Source organism: Phallusia mammillata, chromosome 6, assembly GCF_965637545.1.
Source record: "Phallusia mammillata chromosome 6, kaPhaMamm4.hap1.1, whole genome shotgun sequence".
NCBI lineage: Eukaryota > Metazoa > Chordata > Ascidiacea > Phlebobranchia > Ascidiidae > Phallusia > Phallusia mammillata.
The window spans coordinates 13,803,014-13,817,214 of NC_137257.1; the positions used below are offsets into that span (position 1 = coordinate 13,803,014).

The 14,201-nt window shown below is 37.1% G+C and overlaps 1 protein-coding gene across 1 annotated transcript; it reads left to right on the plus strand.

Annotated features, from left to right (window-relative positions):
* The first annotated feature begins 2,871 nt into the window (after positions 1-2,871).
* LOC145234306 (uncharacterized) lies at positions 2,872-10,653 on the plus strand. The gene is made up of 3 exons (XM_080099046.1): positions 2,872-3,903; positions 3,972-4,344; positions 10,358-10,653. The coding sequence occupies exons 1-3, from the start codon at positions 2,872-2,874 to the stop codon at positions 10,651-10,653; spliced, it is 1,701 nt and encodes a 566-aa protein (XP_079955172.1).
* Positions 10,654-14,201: the final 3,548 nt, after the last annotated feature.

Sequence of the window (14,201 nt, forward strand, 5' to 3'; positions counted from 1 at the left end):
TACGCATGTTTGTAGGATCTGTCACGCACCGACTATCGTTTTCAAGTAGTATATGTAGGCCACACGCACCTAAAACGTACAAGCCTTATTCTGTAATGACATGTGGCATTGCCGACACAATCAAATAAGTTGTGTTATAAATATACTAACACCTCAATTTTTCACATAAAACACAAACGTTTTAAGCTTGGTATGTTAATGGCATTAACATTTGTGCACATGTCTTTAAAACCAAAGAGCGAAGAACATAACTAACGAAAATCTGCGTATTAAAATACAATAACACCAAAAAGCCGCAAAGAAACAAACCCGAAGAAGCAACCGCAAACAAATAACAACAACATGAAAGAAATCGTGGGACGAACTTGACAGCAAAACGTATTTTTGCGAACAGCGGTTTTTGCTACAAATTCGGTGATCAGTTTTTCTCTATCCAGAAGTCTACTTCTTCCTTGTGCACGTTTAGCACACACATGTGATTTAGCCTTTGTTGCGTCATCGTTGATCGGAGATAAGTTTTGACCCTCCGACGTGTGCTAAACGAACGTTCAGTTTCACAAGATGTGCACGGCAAAGACAAGTAGAGTCTAATTAAGATCGTGATGTTTGGCAGCATAATTTGAAGTGTGTCGTTCTCACGAAATATGCTGCAGATTTTTCTGGGGTTATTTCCATGATGTTTTTGCTTTGCAAGAACGCCTTTAAGTTTCCAGTTTCCCGAATATATTGTGAAGCATCAATGTCCTGGAATTTATTTAAAATTTGTTGTTCTGTCAAACCAGAGTTGCAGGTAACCATGCGTTCCAGATAAGCGGCATCGGAAAGTGCCCCTTTTGTGAATTTCTCCTTTAAACTAGTCACTGCAGCTAAATAAGTATGGATGTAAATTTGCGGAAAATAAATATCGACATCAGATTCAGACGAAATTCGGCTTCTTGGAATGGTTGGTAGTTGCAATTTAAGTGAAGCTACTTCTTGTTGAATGGAGTGAAAAAAACTTCTTAGAAAAAAGAAAGAAATAGCAGATTTTGTGGTCAAAGTATCAACGGTATTTTCAATTAATATTTACACCTTTCCACTGTCATACCGCGACTTTGAACTTGTACATGCACTGGGTTGATGACGCATAGCAATTCCTGAAAAAGGCGGAGCATAAAATAGGTGGTGAAATTTTCCAATGATCCCAAGTGTGACCGACATTTTCCGCGTGCCACACGATCATTTTCATCGGTAGATTTTTCTTCCAACCAATTTAATATGTCTTCATAACTGGCAATGAACGCATTTAAAGGTGGAAGCCTAAGCACCCATCTGGTCGGACAAAGTGGCCGAAGAGTTTGGTTTTCCGTGGAAATTTTTAAAAAATCTGAGAAGCGTTTTGGAGAACCCTTGATGAAGTTAACCACACAGAACAGAACTTCAAGTGCTGTAACTGCGAGTTGATTTTGGCTGAAGCACTCCTGAACAACTAAATTAATTTGGTGTCCAGCGCAATACATATATGTTGCCAAGGGATTTATTTCTGTGAATCTTTTCTGCACCCCGTTTATATGGCCTCTCGTATTAGCTGCGCTATCATAAGACTGTCCTCTGCACAGGGGCGGCTCGTGCGAGGGGGCTGCGGAGCTGCAGCACCCCCTAGATATTTTTACTTAATACTAACTTTTAAGAAAATATGGTATAAAACATATGCTACTCCAATGCCATGCAGGAATAAGCAACAACAAGAAATACTCAGTTTTAGTTCTTAATGCTATCAAAGAAAAAATAAATTTGTGACTGTGAAGTTAAATGCCTCACTGAAATTCAGGCAATATCAAATGCAGAACAAACAATTGCAGAAGCAACAGGATTTTTGAAATACCTGAGTAAAGATATACTGAAAGGTCCCATGATTAAAGCTGGCGACCGAGAGGGGCTAAGGAAACTTGCACATAAGATGAACCACGCACTCATAGCTTTCCGAGCATGGAATTGTGAACATCAACTAGATCAGTGGTCGTCAACCTATGGGTCGCGACCCCAAGTGGGGTCGCAATAAGTCGCCGAATTTAATTTATTGCATTTTAAAATTGATAACAGAAATTGAAACTAATATTATGTTCTTTTAGATCGCAACTTTTGCTCTGGTTTTGTAGTACAGCTTGTCACCTCCTGTTGCAATTAAATCGTGGTAGTGGAAAAACAGAAAATACCTTTATCGCGTAACAATGGGTTTCGACAACGTGTATTATGACTCAACACTATAAGTTTGTATTATTTAAGGTGACACCACAACGAGTGAATAGTTATTTATGCAAGGTACCCAACTATGTCGAATTTTTCTAATCCCGTTTTCAACCACGTGGCTGTATGAAGCAGGATTTAGTGCAATGAGTGTATTAAAAACGAAACATCATAATCGATTGGAAGTGGAGCATGGCATGCGGTTAAGCTTGTACAAAGTCAAGCCGTGGCTTCTAAAACTTGTGGACAGTATACAGGCGCAACCATCTCACTAACAGTGCAAACAAAATGTTAAACAATTTGACAAGTTTATGTTCCTAAAATTGGGTTTATGTCTTAAATGAAACGCCTTGAAAACTTTTTTCGTAATGCTTTTGTATAGCCATTTTTCCGTAATACTTTTGTATCGCCATATTTGTTTGTAATTATGTACAGTTTGTGTAATTGTTCTTTCGGTTCAGCATTACTTAAAACATTTTTCTCAGTGTTGAAAAAAATGGGGTCGCATGTAAATTCTGATTTCATTTTCCCTTAAATTGGGGTCGCCTATAAAAAAGGTTGAAGACCACTGAACTAGATTACAATCGAATTTTAGTGGATATATTCAACAAACATCCATTCCACTTACAGACGAAATTTGTTTCAATGGCAGACAACCTGTATAAGACTGCAGGTCATGTGTCATTTTCTGATCTGGCTTCCTTTGTAAATACCAAAGTGGACGAAAGCAACAACATGTTTGCCCAGTCGCTCGCATCAAGAAAACCTAAGGAAATGTATGACAGGTCGCACAGAAGAGCAGAGCATGGGGTTTTCGTGGTACAAGACTCCGCAGAAACATCAGAGAGTGAGTCTTTACCCACCACTTCCACAAGAGCTGACAAGATAGCTCCACAGTCTTGCGTCGTCTGCAAGATGTCACACCCTCTGTGGGTATGTCCTGTTTTTAAGAAGAAAAGTGATTATGATCGTTGGTTGGTGGTGAAGACAAATCGGCTTTGTTTTAATTGCTTCTCACCCCATCATATAGCCAACGTATGCCTTTGTGATCGTAGATGCAAACGCTGCAACTTACCTTATCACACCATGTTGCATCGTGAGACGCAAAGCCCGACACAATCAATTGTGCAACCAACTGCAGTAGCACCGAGCACATCTCACTCCCTTGTGGCCACAACAACCTCCGCACCTGCGGACTTTGTACGTTTGAAGGTCGTTCCTGTTTGTGTCTGGGGAAAAGACCCGGGTAATGCAGTAAGCACTTACGCTTTTCTGGATGAAGGTTCGGATGTTACCCTTTGCACCACTAACTTAAGAAATAGATTAGCTCTGCAGGGCCCGACATTTTGTAAAAAGATTACAGGAATCGGTGGAAGCAAGCTTCGCCAGGGTCATGAAGTAGATATTTCCGTGCAAGGGTTTAATGAGCACATTCCAATTCGTATTGCGAAGGTCCTTACGGTAGATACTCTTCCACAGTTGCTGGAAAGCATTCCTACTGCCAAGGATGTTAGACGATATTCTTATCTGAGGGGTCTGTGTTTTCCGGACTTGCCTGATAAAAAAGTGGAGATACTCATTGGGGCCGGTAGCCAGAAGGCCCACTTAGTGCGAGAGGTTCGACGTGGTGGAGAAGGGCGACCGACCGCTATATACACTGGCCTGGGATGGACTTTGGTGGGACTCGTTTATCGAAAAAGAATAAAGCAGATCACCAGGTGAATTTTGTGACATGTAATGTACAGCTTCATGAGTTATTTCAGCAGATGTACGACCATAACTTCAAGGATGACAGATGTTCGGTGGAAGCTTCGTATTCGGTTGAGGATAAGCGAGCGTTGCAAATCATGGAATCAACCATAACAAAGCGCAAGGGTCATTATCAACTTGCCCTTCTTTGGAGGTCTAACAACGTTTCCCTACCATACAATCGAAGAATGGCTGAAAAAAGACTTTATAGTCTCAAAAAGCGGTTTCTTGCAGACCCCGGTCTATTTTCCAAATATCGAGAGAAGATTAACGATTGTATTGACAGTGGCCAAGCGAGAAGAATTCCGGATGGAAGCAAACACAGTCCCAGTAAAACATGGTATATTCCTCACCACTGTTGCGTAACAGGTAAATTTCGTGTCGTCTTTGACTGTGCAGCAAAGTTTGCCGGAACTTCTCTTAACGACCATCTTCTACAACAGTGGTTCCCAAACTGGGGTCTGCGGTCCCTTTGGGGTCCGCGAGGTGATTCTTGGGGGACCGCCAAGTCTTTTTTCGAAATTGTGCCAGATAATTTTAATAAGCAGTCACATTTGTAGGTTAAAAATTATTACATGTACACTGTGAATTTCGTTTCTATATCATCACTGAACAATTCTCTTTTGTGCTATCACAATCAACACAAATGTCTTTGTTTGCAAACAATTCGGAACTGTTAATTCTGTAGGTAGGCATACACACTTTACTACTAGTGCCACGAGGTAAGCTGAAAAGCTGGTTTCTTTACTTGTTTATATTTGCAAAACTTCAACATTGCCGTGCAGTGGAAGGTGTAAGTTTAGTTATTTTTTTAGAAGGATATCTTTAGAAAGAATGTCTCCGCCAACAAAAAAGAAGCTGAGGTATAATGATTCTTATATTCAGTTTGGTTTCACTGTGATTAGTTCTGGAGAAGAAGAGAAACCGCAATGTGTCCTGTGCTCCAAAATGTTGGCAAGCTCTGCATTAAAACCCAGCAAGTTAAAAAGGCACTTAGAAACGCATCATCCAAGTTCAAAAAACAAAGATTTGGACTTTTTTAGACGCCATGCTGAAAATTTAGTGAAATGTAGGCTTGATCGCAGTGGAGAAATTTGGAGGGACAATGCGTCTGGGTTGAAAGCGTCCTATGAAGTGTCACGGAAGATAGCTGTTGCCCAAAAACCACACAATATCGGGGAGCTGTTGGTTTTGCCCTGCTGTGAAATAATTCTACAAAATATGTTGGGAAGTTCTCAACTGCGCGTGCTCAAGGATACCCTTGTCTAATAACACGGTGGGTAGGCGAATTGATGAACTGTCACAAAACATTTTGAAACAGGTGGTTTTTAAAATACAAACGTCGATGTTTAATTTCTTTGCGCTCCAGCTTGATGAAACTACCGACGTGGCTAGCTTGGCTCAGCTTTGTGTATATGTACGTTACATACATAACAGGCAATTAGAGGAAGAGTTTTTGTTTTGCGAAACTCTTAGCACAAATACAACTGCAAAGGATGTTTTCAACAAAGTGAAAAGTTTTTTTGAGAAACATAATCTCAAGTGGAAAAATCTCATAGGTGTTTGCACCGACGGGGCTCCGGCGATGCTTGGTTGTCGATCTGGTTTTCAGACTTTAGTTAAAGAAAAATCACCAGAGGTAACTGGAACACACTGTATTATTCATCGCCAAGCACTAATGGTAAAAACCATGCCTGAAAAGTTGAAACATGTTTTGGATGATGTGATCAAAGTAGTGAACTGCATCAAAGCAAAGGCACTTAACTCTCGTTTGTTTGCCGAGTTGTGCAAAGAAAATGAATCTGAATTCGAAACGCTCTTGTTGCATACACAGGTAAAATGGCTTTCCAAAGGCAAGGCGCTGAAAAGAGTTTTTGTTCCACAAAATTTTTTTTTTTTAGGGGGGGGGGACCGTGAGCGGTCAAAAAATTAAAAGGGGACCGTTTCGAAAAAAAAAAAAAAAAAAGTTTGGGAACCGCTGTTCTACAAGGACCTGATCTTACAAACAACCTAGTCGGTGTGTTGACACGGTTTCGCCAGGAAAAAATAGCCATAATGGCCGATATCAAGGGTATGTTCCATCAAGTCTTTGTAGACCCAAAGGATTGTGACGCTTTGAGATTTTTGTGGTGGCCAGACGATGATGTGACGAAGCCACCGGCTAATTATCAGATGCTGGTGCACCTTTTCGGGGCAACATCCTGCCCTAGTTGTGCTAGTTTTGCTCTGCGAAAAGTTGCGCATGAGAACCAACAGTCTTTTGTTTTTGATTGCCTTTTGTTCTTCGAATATTGTTAGCATTTTCTACAAAAATTGTTTATGTTCTTCTTCAATTCTATTAAACAGACAATTGTTCTGTTCAAATTATTTATTTTAACGCTTTGTTCTCCGTTTGTTTTACTACTGGATATTGTCAGCTGTATTGTAAAGATTGTTTATGTTCTTATTAAAATTTTCTTAAAACCGTTTTGAGGGCAAAATCGTTTCTTGAAACGGATTTTGAAACAAATTTTGTTTGTTGAAACAGTTTAGAAACAAATTTGTTTCTTGAAACGGTTTTGAAAACAAATTTGTTTCTTGAAACGGTTTTCGAAACGATTTTTTCGATCACAGCCATTTATTACTATGTCTGCCGTACCGTGTGGTAAGAATGTTATCACTGAACTGATCTGTTTTCCACATAAATGAAATAATTACACTTTACAGTCGCATCAACCAACTCGACAATATCGAAATTGGCAGATCATTATGTTACAATTTTTGTTTTGCCCACAAATGTTTTATTACTTAACTAATTTCTTGGTGAAACCTAAATCAACTTGCATTTCGTTTTCAAACCTAACATGAAAACGAAATTTCGTTTTCAAAACGTTGATGGAAACGAAATTTTATTTCGAAATCAAAATTTTCCTTTCTAATTTCCTTTTGCGACACACGGTCAAATTCCATTTTAAACAAGATCTTTTATCATGTTTTGGCGTAAAAAGTGCAAGATTCACTTTATCTCGATAATCAATCACGATTTTGCTTTACTTCAATGTGAAACCCTCGAAGGTTTGCTTATTTAGCGTGTGGTAAGAATGTTATTACTGAACTGATCTGATTTCTGCACAAATAAAATCATTACACTTTGCAGTCGCATAAAACAACTCGAAAATATCGAAATTGGCAGATAATTATGTTACAATTTCCGTTTTGCCCACAAATGTTTTATTACTTAACTAATTTCTTGGTGAAACCTAAATCAACTTGCATTTCGTTTTCAAACCTAACATGAAAACGAAATTTCGTTTTGAAAACGTTGATGGAAACGAAATTTTATTTCGAAACCAAAATTTCGTTTCTATAGTTCCCTTTCACGACACAGGATCAGATTCGTTTAGAATGCAAGATCTTACATTATCTTTTGGCGTAAATAGTGCAAGATTCACGTTATCGCGATAAACAATTACTATTTTGTCTTACTTCACTGTGAAACCCTCGATGTTTTGCTGGTTTTGTGTGTGGTGAGAATGTTATCACTAAAATTAACTGTTTTCTGCATAAATGACAACTTTACAGTGCAGTGTCGCATCAAACAACTCGAAAATATCGAAATTGGCAGATAATTTAGGTACAATTTCATTTATTCTCACAAATGTTTTATTACTTAACTAATTTCTTGGTGGAACCTAAACCAACTTGTATTTCGTTTTGAAACCTAACATGAAAACGAAATTTCGTTTTGAAAACGTTATTCGAAATGAAATTTTTTTTCGAAACCAAAATTTCGTTTCTGTAGTTCCCTTTCACGACACAGGAATCAGGATCAGATTCGTTTAGAATACAAGATCTTACATTATCTTTTGGCGTAAATAGTGCAAGATTCACGTTATCGCGATAAACAATTACTATTTTGTCTTACTTCACTGTGAAACCCTCGATGTTTTGCTGATTTTGTGTGTGGTGAGAATGTTATCACTAAAATTAACTGTTTTCTGCATAAATGACAACTTTACAGTGCAGTGTCGCATCAAACAACTCGAAAATATCGAAATTGGCATATAATTTAGTTACAATTTCATTTATTCCCACAAATGTTTTATTACTTAACTAATTTCTTGGTGGAACCTAAACCAACTTGTATTTCGTTTTGAAACCTAACATGAAAACGAAATTTCGTTTTGAAAACGTTATTCGAAATGAAATTTTTTTTCGAAACCAAAATTTCGTTTCTATAGTTCCCTTTCACGACACAGGATCAGATTCGTTTAGAATACAAGATCTTACATTATCTTTTGGCGTAAATAGTGCAAGATTCACGTTATCGCGATAAACAATTACTATTTTGTCTTACTTCACTGTGAAACCCTCGATGTTTTGCTGATTTTGTGTGTGGTGAGAATGTTATCACTAAAATTAACTGTTTTCTGCATAAATGACAACTTTACAGTGCAGCGTCGCATCAAACAACTCGAAAATATCGAAATTGGCAGATAATTTAGTTACAATTTCATTTATATATTTTACTAATTTCTTGGTGGAACTCAATACCATCGCTTTTAAATCTAACACAAAATAAAATTTTGTTTCGCAAACGTTATTCAGACGAACTTTGATTTGAAAAAATCAACTCCTTTTCTTAGCTCAAGTATACCATCAAGTGGCCAAATATTTGCCAAAAAATTTTGTTTCCTAGTATTATGTTTTTTTTCCCAAAAATTTCGTTTTGAATTTCGTTTCGAAACGAAAAAGTGTCGTACGAAACGAAATTTCGTTTTTCAAAACGAAAGTGAAAACGAAATGAAAAAACTCCATACAAAAACATAGACTGAATATGCCCCCAGACACGTGGCGACATAAAAAAGCAAAAACATGGCCGCCTGTTTACCTGCTGCTCAAAATCAACGTTTGCTGATTGAAGGATTTCTACGTTAAATCAGACACGTAGATTATTCTACAATCGTACCCTTTACATACTTCTTAGTAAAAGTTAGAGTTAATGACATGGTACAGTAGTTTTTCACCAATAGATTAGCAAGTGCAAGGCAAGTGGCGTGAAATATATGCTGTAAAATAACCCCATAAGTAAGTGATCAGGCGTTAAACTTAAATGTAAAAACATAACGTATCGTTAGGCGTGACTTAGTAACATAAAATGTACACAACAAAGTAAAACTTAAACTTACCGAATTAGCCTTTGAATTTTGTATCTTTCTTTGGCCTTCAAACCAGAATAGAATAAGATGCAGCCTTGTTGGCTAAAACTCCTGAAAAACTTACTTGACATGATTAATAGAGTTAGAACTATGCTTAGTTGATACGCTATTGTTTTACTAGCTTTCATATTTGACAGTTAATTTCTCAGAAAGGTTACTTTTGAAAATGACTATGCGCAGTTACTTTTTCAGAAGGTTTAAAAGTTGCGTGTTCGTTAAATCACGAGAGGGGTCACCAATTTTGCAGCGTTTGCTGAGCTGGGTCCGATTATTAACTGAGCATAGCACAGACTTAAGTATCTACTGCACGAGTTTTATTACAAGCAACATAACAAACAGACGAACACAGATAACTTACTTTTACAAGTTCAACGTAACATCAAGTTGACGAGCGATTCGTACATTAAGCGAATAAAGACAGAATATAATATTCGCACTTTGACCAGAATTTTAACGGTTGAAAGATAGAATCAGAATTGGAAGGAATCTCAATGTTTGTGGCGTGGTATTTATAAGTCCGGTATTTTACTTAATCAAGATTAGAATCGATACGACTTTAGATTGGACAACAGATGATGAAACCCGAGAGATAAGAAATTGGACACACGGGGATTAGAAATCAATGTACCAAAGTCATTACGCTTGATTAACTCAAGGTTAATAAGGTCGTCCAAAAAGGGAAAAATATAAATTACAAAAAGCAATCTCGAGAAAAGAACAGATGTTTGCTGATTAATCCGGAGAGACCACGTGATTTGAACACGTGATTTGATGCACCCTTACAACCAAAAATTTAAAAAGTAGATATTTCTGTTAAACTAACTTCTTTAATTTTCTTTTAATTTTACTAATCGGTTGAACTACGCATGCTCCTAAACAGTATGCTGCTTTGTAATGGAAGCATGAAGATTTGTTAAAAATGATATCACAATGCGCTACTGTGACGTCATATACCCGGTCCGAAATATCCCCGCGTCCGAAGTATCCCCGGTCTCCCCTATGTCCCAAAATGATTAATTAATGCGAGTGTTTTATTTTAATAACCACCAACATGTTCTGTAGCAAAGTTCACTGCAAACTTGTTTTTTACACTATTAGTCAGGATGGTTGTTTAGAGTAATATTTCAACTTTATATCATTTACAATTTAAAAGGAAATAATGCAATGCTGCAATTTTTTTGCAGATGCTACTTTGCATGATTATTTTGACAACGTGAAAAGGGGAGTTGTGACCACTGATTCTTCAGTAAATGAAAATGAAACCCAAAATAACACTGATGAGGTGCCATTGGTTGCAAGAAAAGAAGATGGTAGACCAGGAAAAGAAAATGAAACCCAAAGTAACATAGATGAAGTAGTACTTGAAAGTGAAAATCTAACTGTAAGCAACAAGAACCAAATGCCAGTTTTCGGAAAGCAAGATTGTAAAAGCAATAGAGAGTACACAGAGGATGAGAAGGTTCAGTTATTAAAACCATAAAATTTTTTCCGGAGGAGGAGGTGTGAAATTAATGAGAAGTACCCGCTCTCATTTAAAGATGTTATCGGAACTATTGCAACTGGAAATGGCCATAATTCATTGACAAATCAACTATACTATCTGGGAAAATGAAGTACGTAAACAAAGAATTAACTCTGGTTCTAGCTCTTGTAGTTCAACATCATCCCAAAACCAAGGCCCGACCCCTTGTTTTGGTTTGCCAAATCGTATTGATAACTTTGTAACATTCAAAAATTAATCTACTCCTCACGAAAGTTTTCCTGTCGCGATATGTAGAATAATATTGCCTAGTTTCATAGGATTACAACGCCCAGGACTGACCCAAGCAGTGGCGGCTCGTGCCTAAAATTTGTGGGGGTGCTGCTCCAAATTTTAGCCTTTACTGAACATATATAAGTCGACAATATATAGAAAAGCTACATTTCTAGTTTTCTAGCCATTGTTTTGTGAAGAAAAACAAGTAATACAAATTTTAATTAGCAACTCCATTGTGACGTAATTTTTGTTTCGCAATAATGTACACGAGTGTAAACAGCAGACGATATCATTTGTGTATTTGTTTGCTTGCACAGCGACGGGCCAAACGCAATAACATGCAGTAATAATGTGAAAAACAAAAACACACGTGACACAGACTCGAAACGAAGCGGTTGTAAATACAGTAAAACACAACAGGAATACAGAAAAAAAGTAATAGAAAAAATAGTTATAAATGAGTCGAAAAAGGTCAAAGTATTTCCGTTAGACAACATTACAAAAATTGTCATGTTTCATTTAAGTAAATTTAGTCACAGTCAGCGTTTTCAACATATTCTCTGACACTTTACAGAATATTGTCACACACAAAAACTAGCCATACAGCTTTTTATTGGTATCATAACTAACAAATTTAACAACCACATTACATTTCTTTCAACTTGTTCATTTAAACATCTTTTCTTTGAATTTTTGTCTACAGACTATTAATTGTCTTTTAGTTTCTTAACTGCTATAATTGCTGCTTGCTGGTAAATAGCTTATAATTCCTTTTTTTAAGTGTAAAACTCCTTCAAGCTTTAAAATTTACAACACTCCCACTTAAATTTAAACCATATTATTAAATCTTGTGCTTCCTTTTTACAACCAAAATGAATCATAAAGTTATAGTTTGGGCATGATAATTGATAGCTTCTTACTAGCACTGCAAGTGCAACATCAGATCTACAGAAACATTTTCATTTGAGTAACAAGCTTTTCTTTGTCAACAATAGGATGTGCTTGGTGTCACTACTATCTTTTCTGCAGAATGTTCATTCTTAATAACACCTCCTAAAGCAATTTAGCAGCTACGGTTTAGACAAACAGTACACGTCCATTATATCAATACACATGATTGTACTTGGTTGCAAATAATGTCCACATGGTGTGTTAAGAAATCAACACTTCAAATTGTCTTCACTCAGGTATTTCAAAATTCCTGTTGCTTCTGCAATTGTTTGTTCTGCATTTAATTTTGCCTGAATTTCAGTGAGGCATTTAACTTCACAGTTACAAATTTAATTTTTCCTCAGTAGCATTAAGAACTAGAACTGAGTATTTCTTGTTGTTGCTTATTCCCGCATGACATTGGAGTAGCAGATGTTTTGTCCTATACTTTCATAAAACTTTTTAATTCAGTTTTTTATTATAAAGGTTAATTGTGACTTTTCAAGGTGTTAGATGATCTTTTTTCTTTTTCAAGGTGTTAGATACACTTATTTAATTAAATGATAACTGTAAAAACTGAAACCCACTTACAGTCATCTCAAAAAGTCACAACTAACAGTCAAACAATAAATTTATTTATAGCAAAATAATTATTTAATGCACTCACTGTCGAACTTAAATATACAGTACACGGGTTTGGCTTCGGAGCTCACTGACGCGAAGCAGACAACACAACTAGCGCTACGTCACGGGAGGGGCTGCGCGAGCCACAGCCCCCTGTCGCCTATTTCGCCCGGCATGTAGCTTTTCCAAGTGCGCATGCGCACAACTGCAAACGTCACGAAACTGGAGCTGCAGCTCCACCATAGATAACATATTAATGGAATATTTTTTTTCAAAAAAGGGAAAAAAAATCCGATCAAGGTGGAAATTATACTGATTAACTTATATATTGCTAAAGAATAAAAAAGTATAATAAAATTTATCTGTTGTATTGGAATATTATATAGGAATATTAAGTAAAAATATCTAGGGGGTGCTGCAGCTCCGCAGCCCCCTCGCACGAGCCGCCCCGGGACCCAAGGCCAGTTTGTTACGTCACAGACAAGACTACAAGTGTCAATTGTGCGCAAACAAATGCCTTTTTTTGTTACGTGTGACATAATAATATACAAGCATTGCTCGTAAGAGACGACCTATACAATTTAACAGTTGCAACACCAGATTTTAAATGAGATTGCAGAAAGACCATATCTTGACGCACCTAGAAAAATCATCTCGCGGGCTAAATTTTGAAAGGCGGGGCTACGACAAGTAAACTATGCGGCACGCGCGAGTCATTTTTAAACTTAACCGGCCCGCAGTAAAAAAAGTTTGGTGACCCTTGCCCTAGAGCAGGGATGGCGTACCTTTTTAGTTGAATGGGTCAAACATGATATCGAAATTCGGAAAGAAAACGAAGTGGGTCACATATTTTATTACATGTCAATGTCAATGCTAAGATGCTTGTTGCTGCATCTTTTCTGCAAGTCTTGTAATCCTAGGTAGTTTTCAGTTTAACACACGCAGCAGTCATATCTGAGCTGAGACGATTCATGGCACTTGATTTTATGAAATTCATGTGTGAAAACAAAGATTCGCATAAATATGTGGAACCAAACAGCGTCATCAAAGTTACAACAAATCGTTTCAAATTGTACGTGTAAATAAACATATCTGTTGCCTCACAATTGACTCGACAATCTGTATTTTAAGACAATAGGCAATCTGGCAAAGTAACCCTACAACTAGTAATCAGTATAAATTTTTAAAACTACAAGTGGGTCACTGGAATTCACGTGGTGGGTCACTTTGTGACCCGCGGGTCAGTGGTTCGCCATCCCTGCCCTAGAGGAAAGGAGGTCTTTTCTTTGCTAAGTGCATATTTCAAGGAAGACACGAACGTTTTGTTTAAATGCTATAAGGTTCGTTATGCAAGATATACCTTTTTGTTTTGGTCTGCAAAAGTATGAATATATATACCTTTTAATTCTATTCAGTTTAAATTAATTTCAGTTTTTCAACTTGATTTCACAGGATGAATTTATGATGAAAGACATTCTCCGAGACATCCCTCCCACACCCTTCCTGATTGTTTTTGGTATGAAAATTGTGCAAGAAAAATCACTTTTTTGTTGTTTTTGCCTTTTTGTGTGCAGGTGATACTGTTTCATGCAGTGAAAAAAAATTGTTGTGGTTGAAAACACTGTCATGTTTTCAACTGACAGCTTTTTCTTGGCCATGTCTGGTGTATTTTGCCTGTACTACATCTACAATATGAGTTATCCCAAAAATTGGGGAAG

Bases quoted from the DNA above. Each gene is read 5' to 3' on its own strand.
- LOC145234306 (XM_080099046.1), top strand. From the start codon at position 2,872: ATGGCAGACAACCTGTATAAGACTGCAGGTCATGTGTCATTTTCTGAT. The intron at 3,904-3,971 runs GTGGGACTCGTT...TGTAATGTACAG, and splicing joins CTGGCCTGGGATGGACTTTG to CTTCATGAGTTATTTCAGCA. The intron at 4,345-10,357 runs GTAAATTTCGTG...ATTTTTTTGCAG, and splicing joins TCACCACTGTTGCGTAACAG to ATGCTACTTTGCATGATTAT.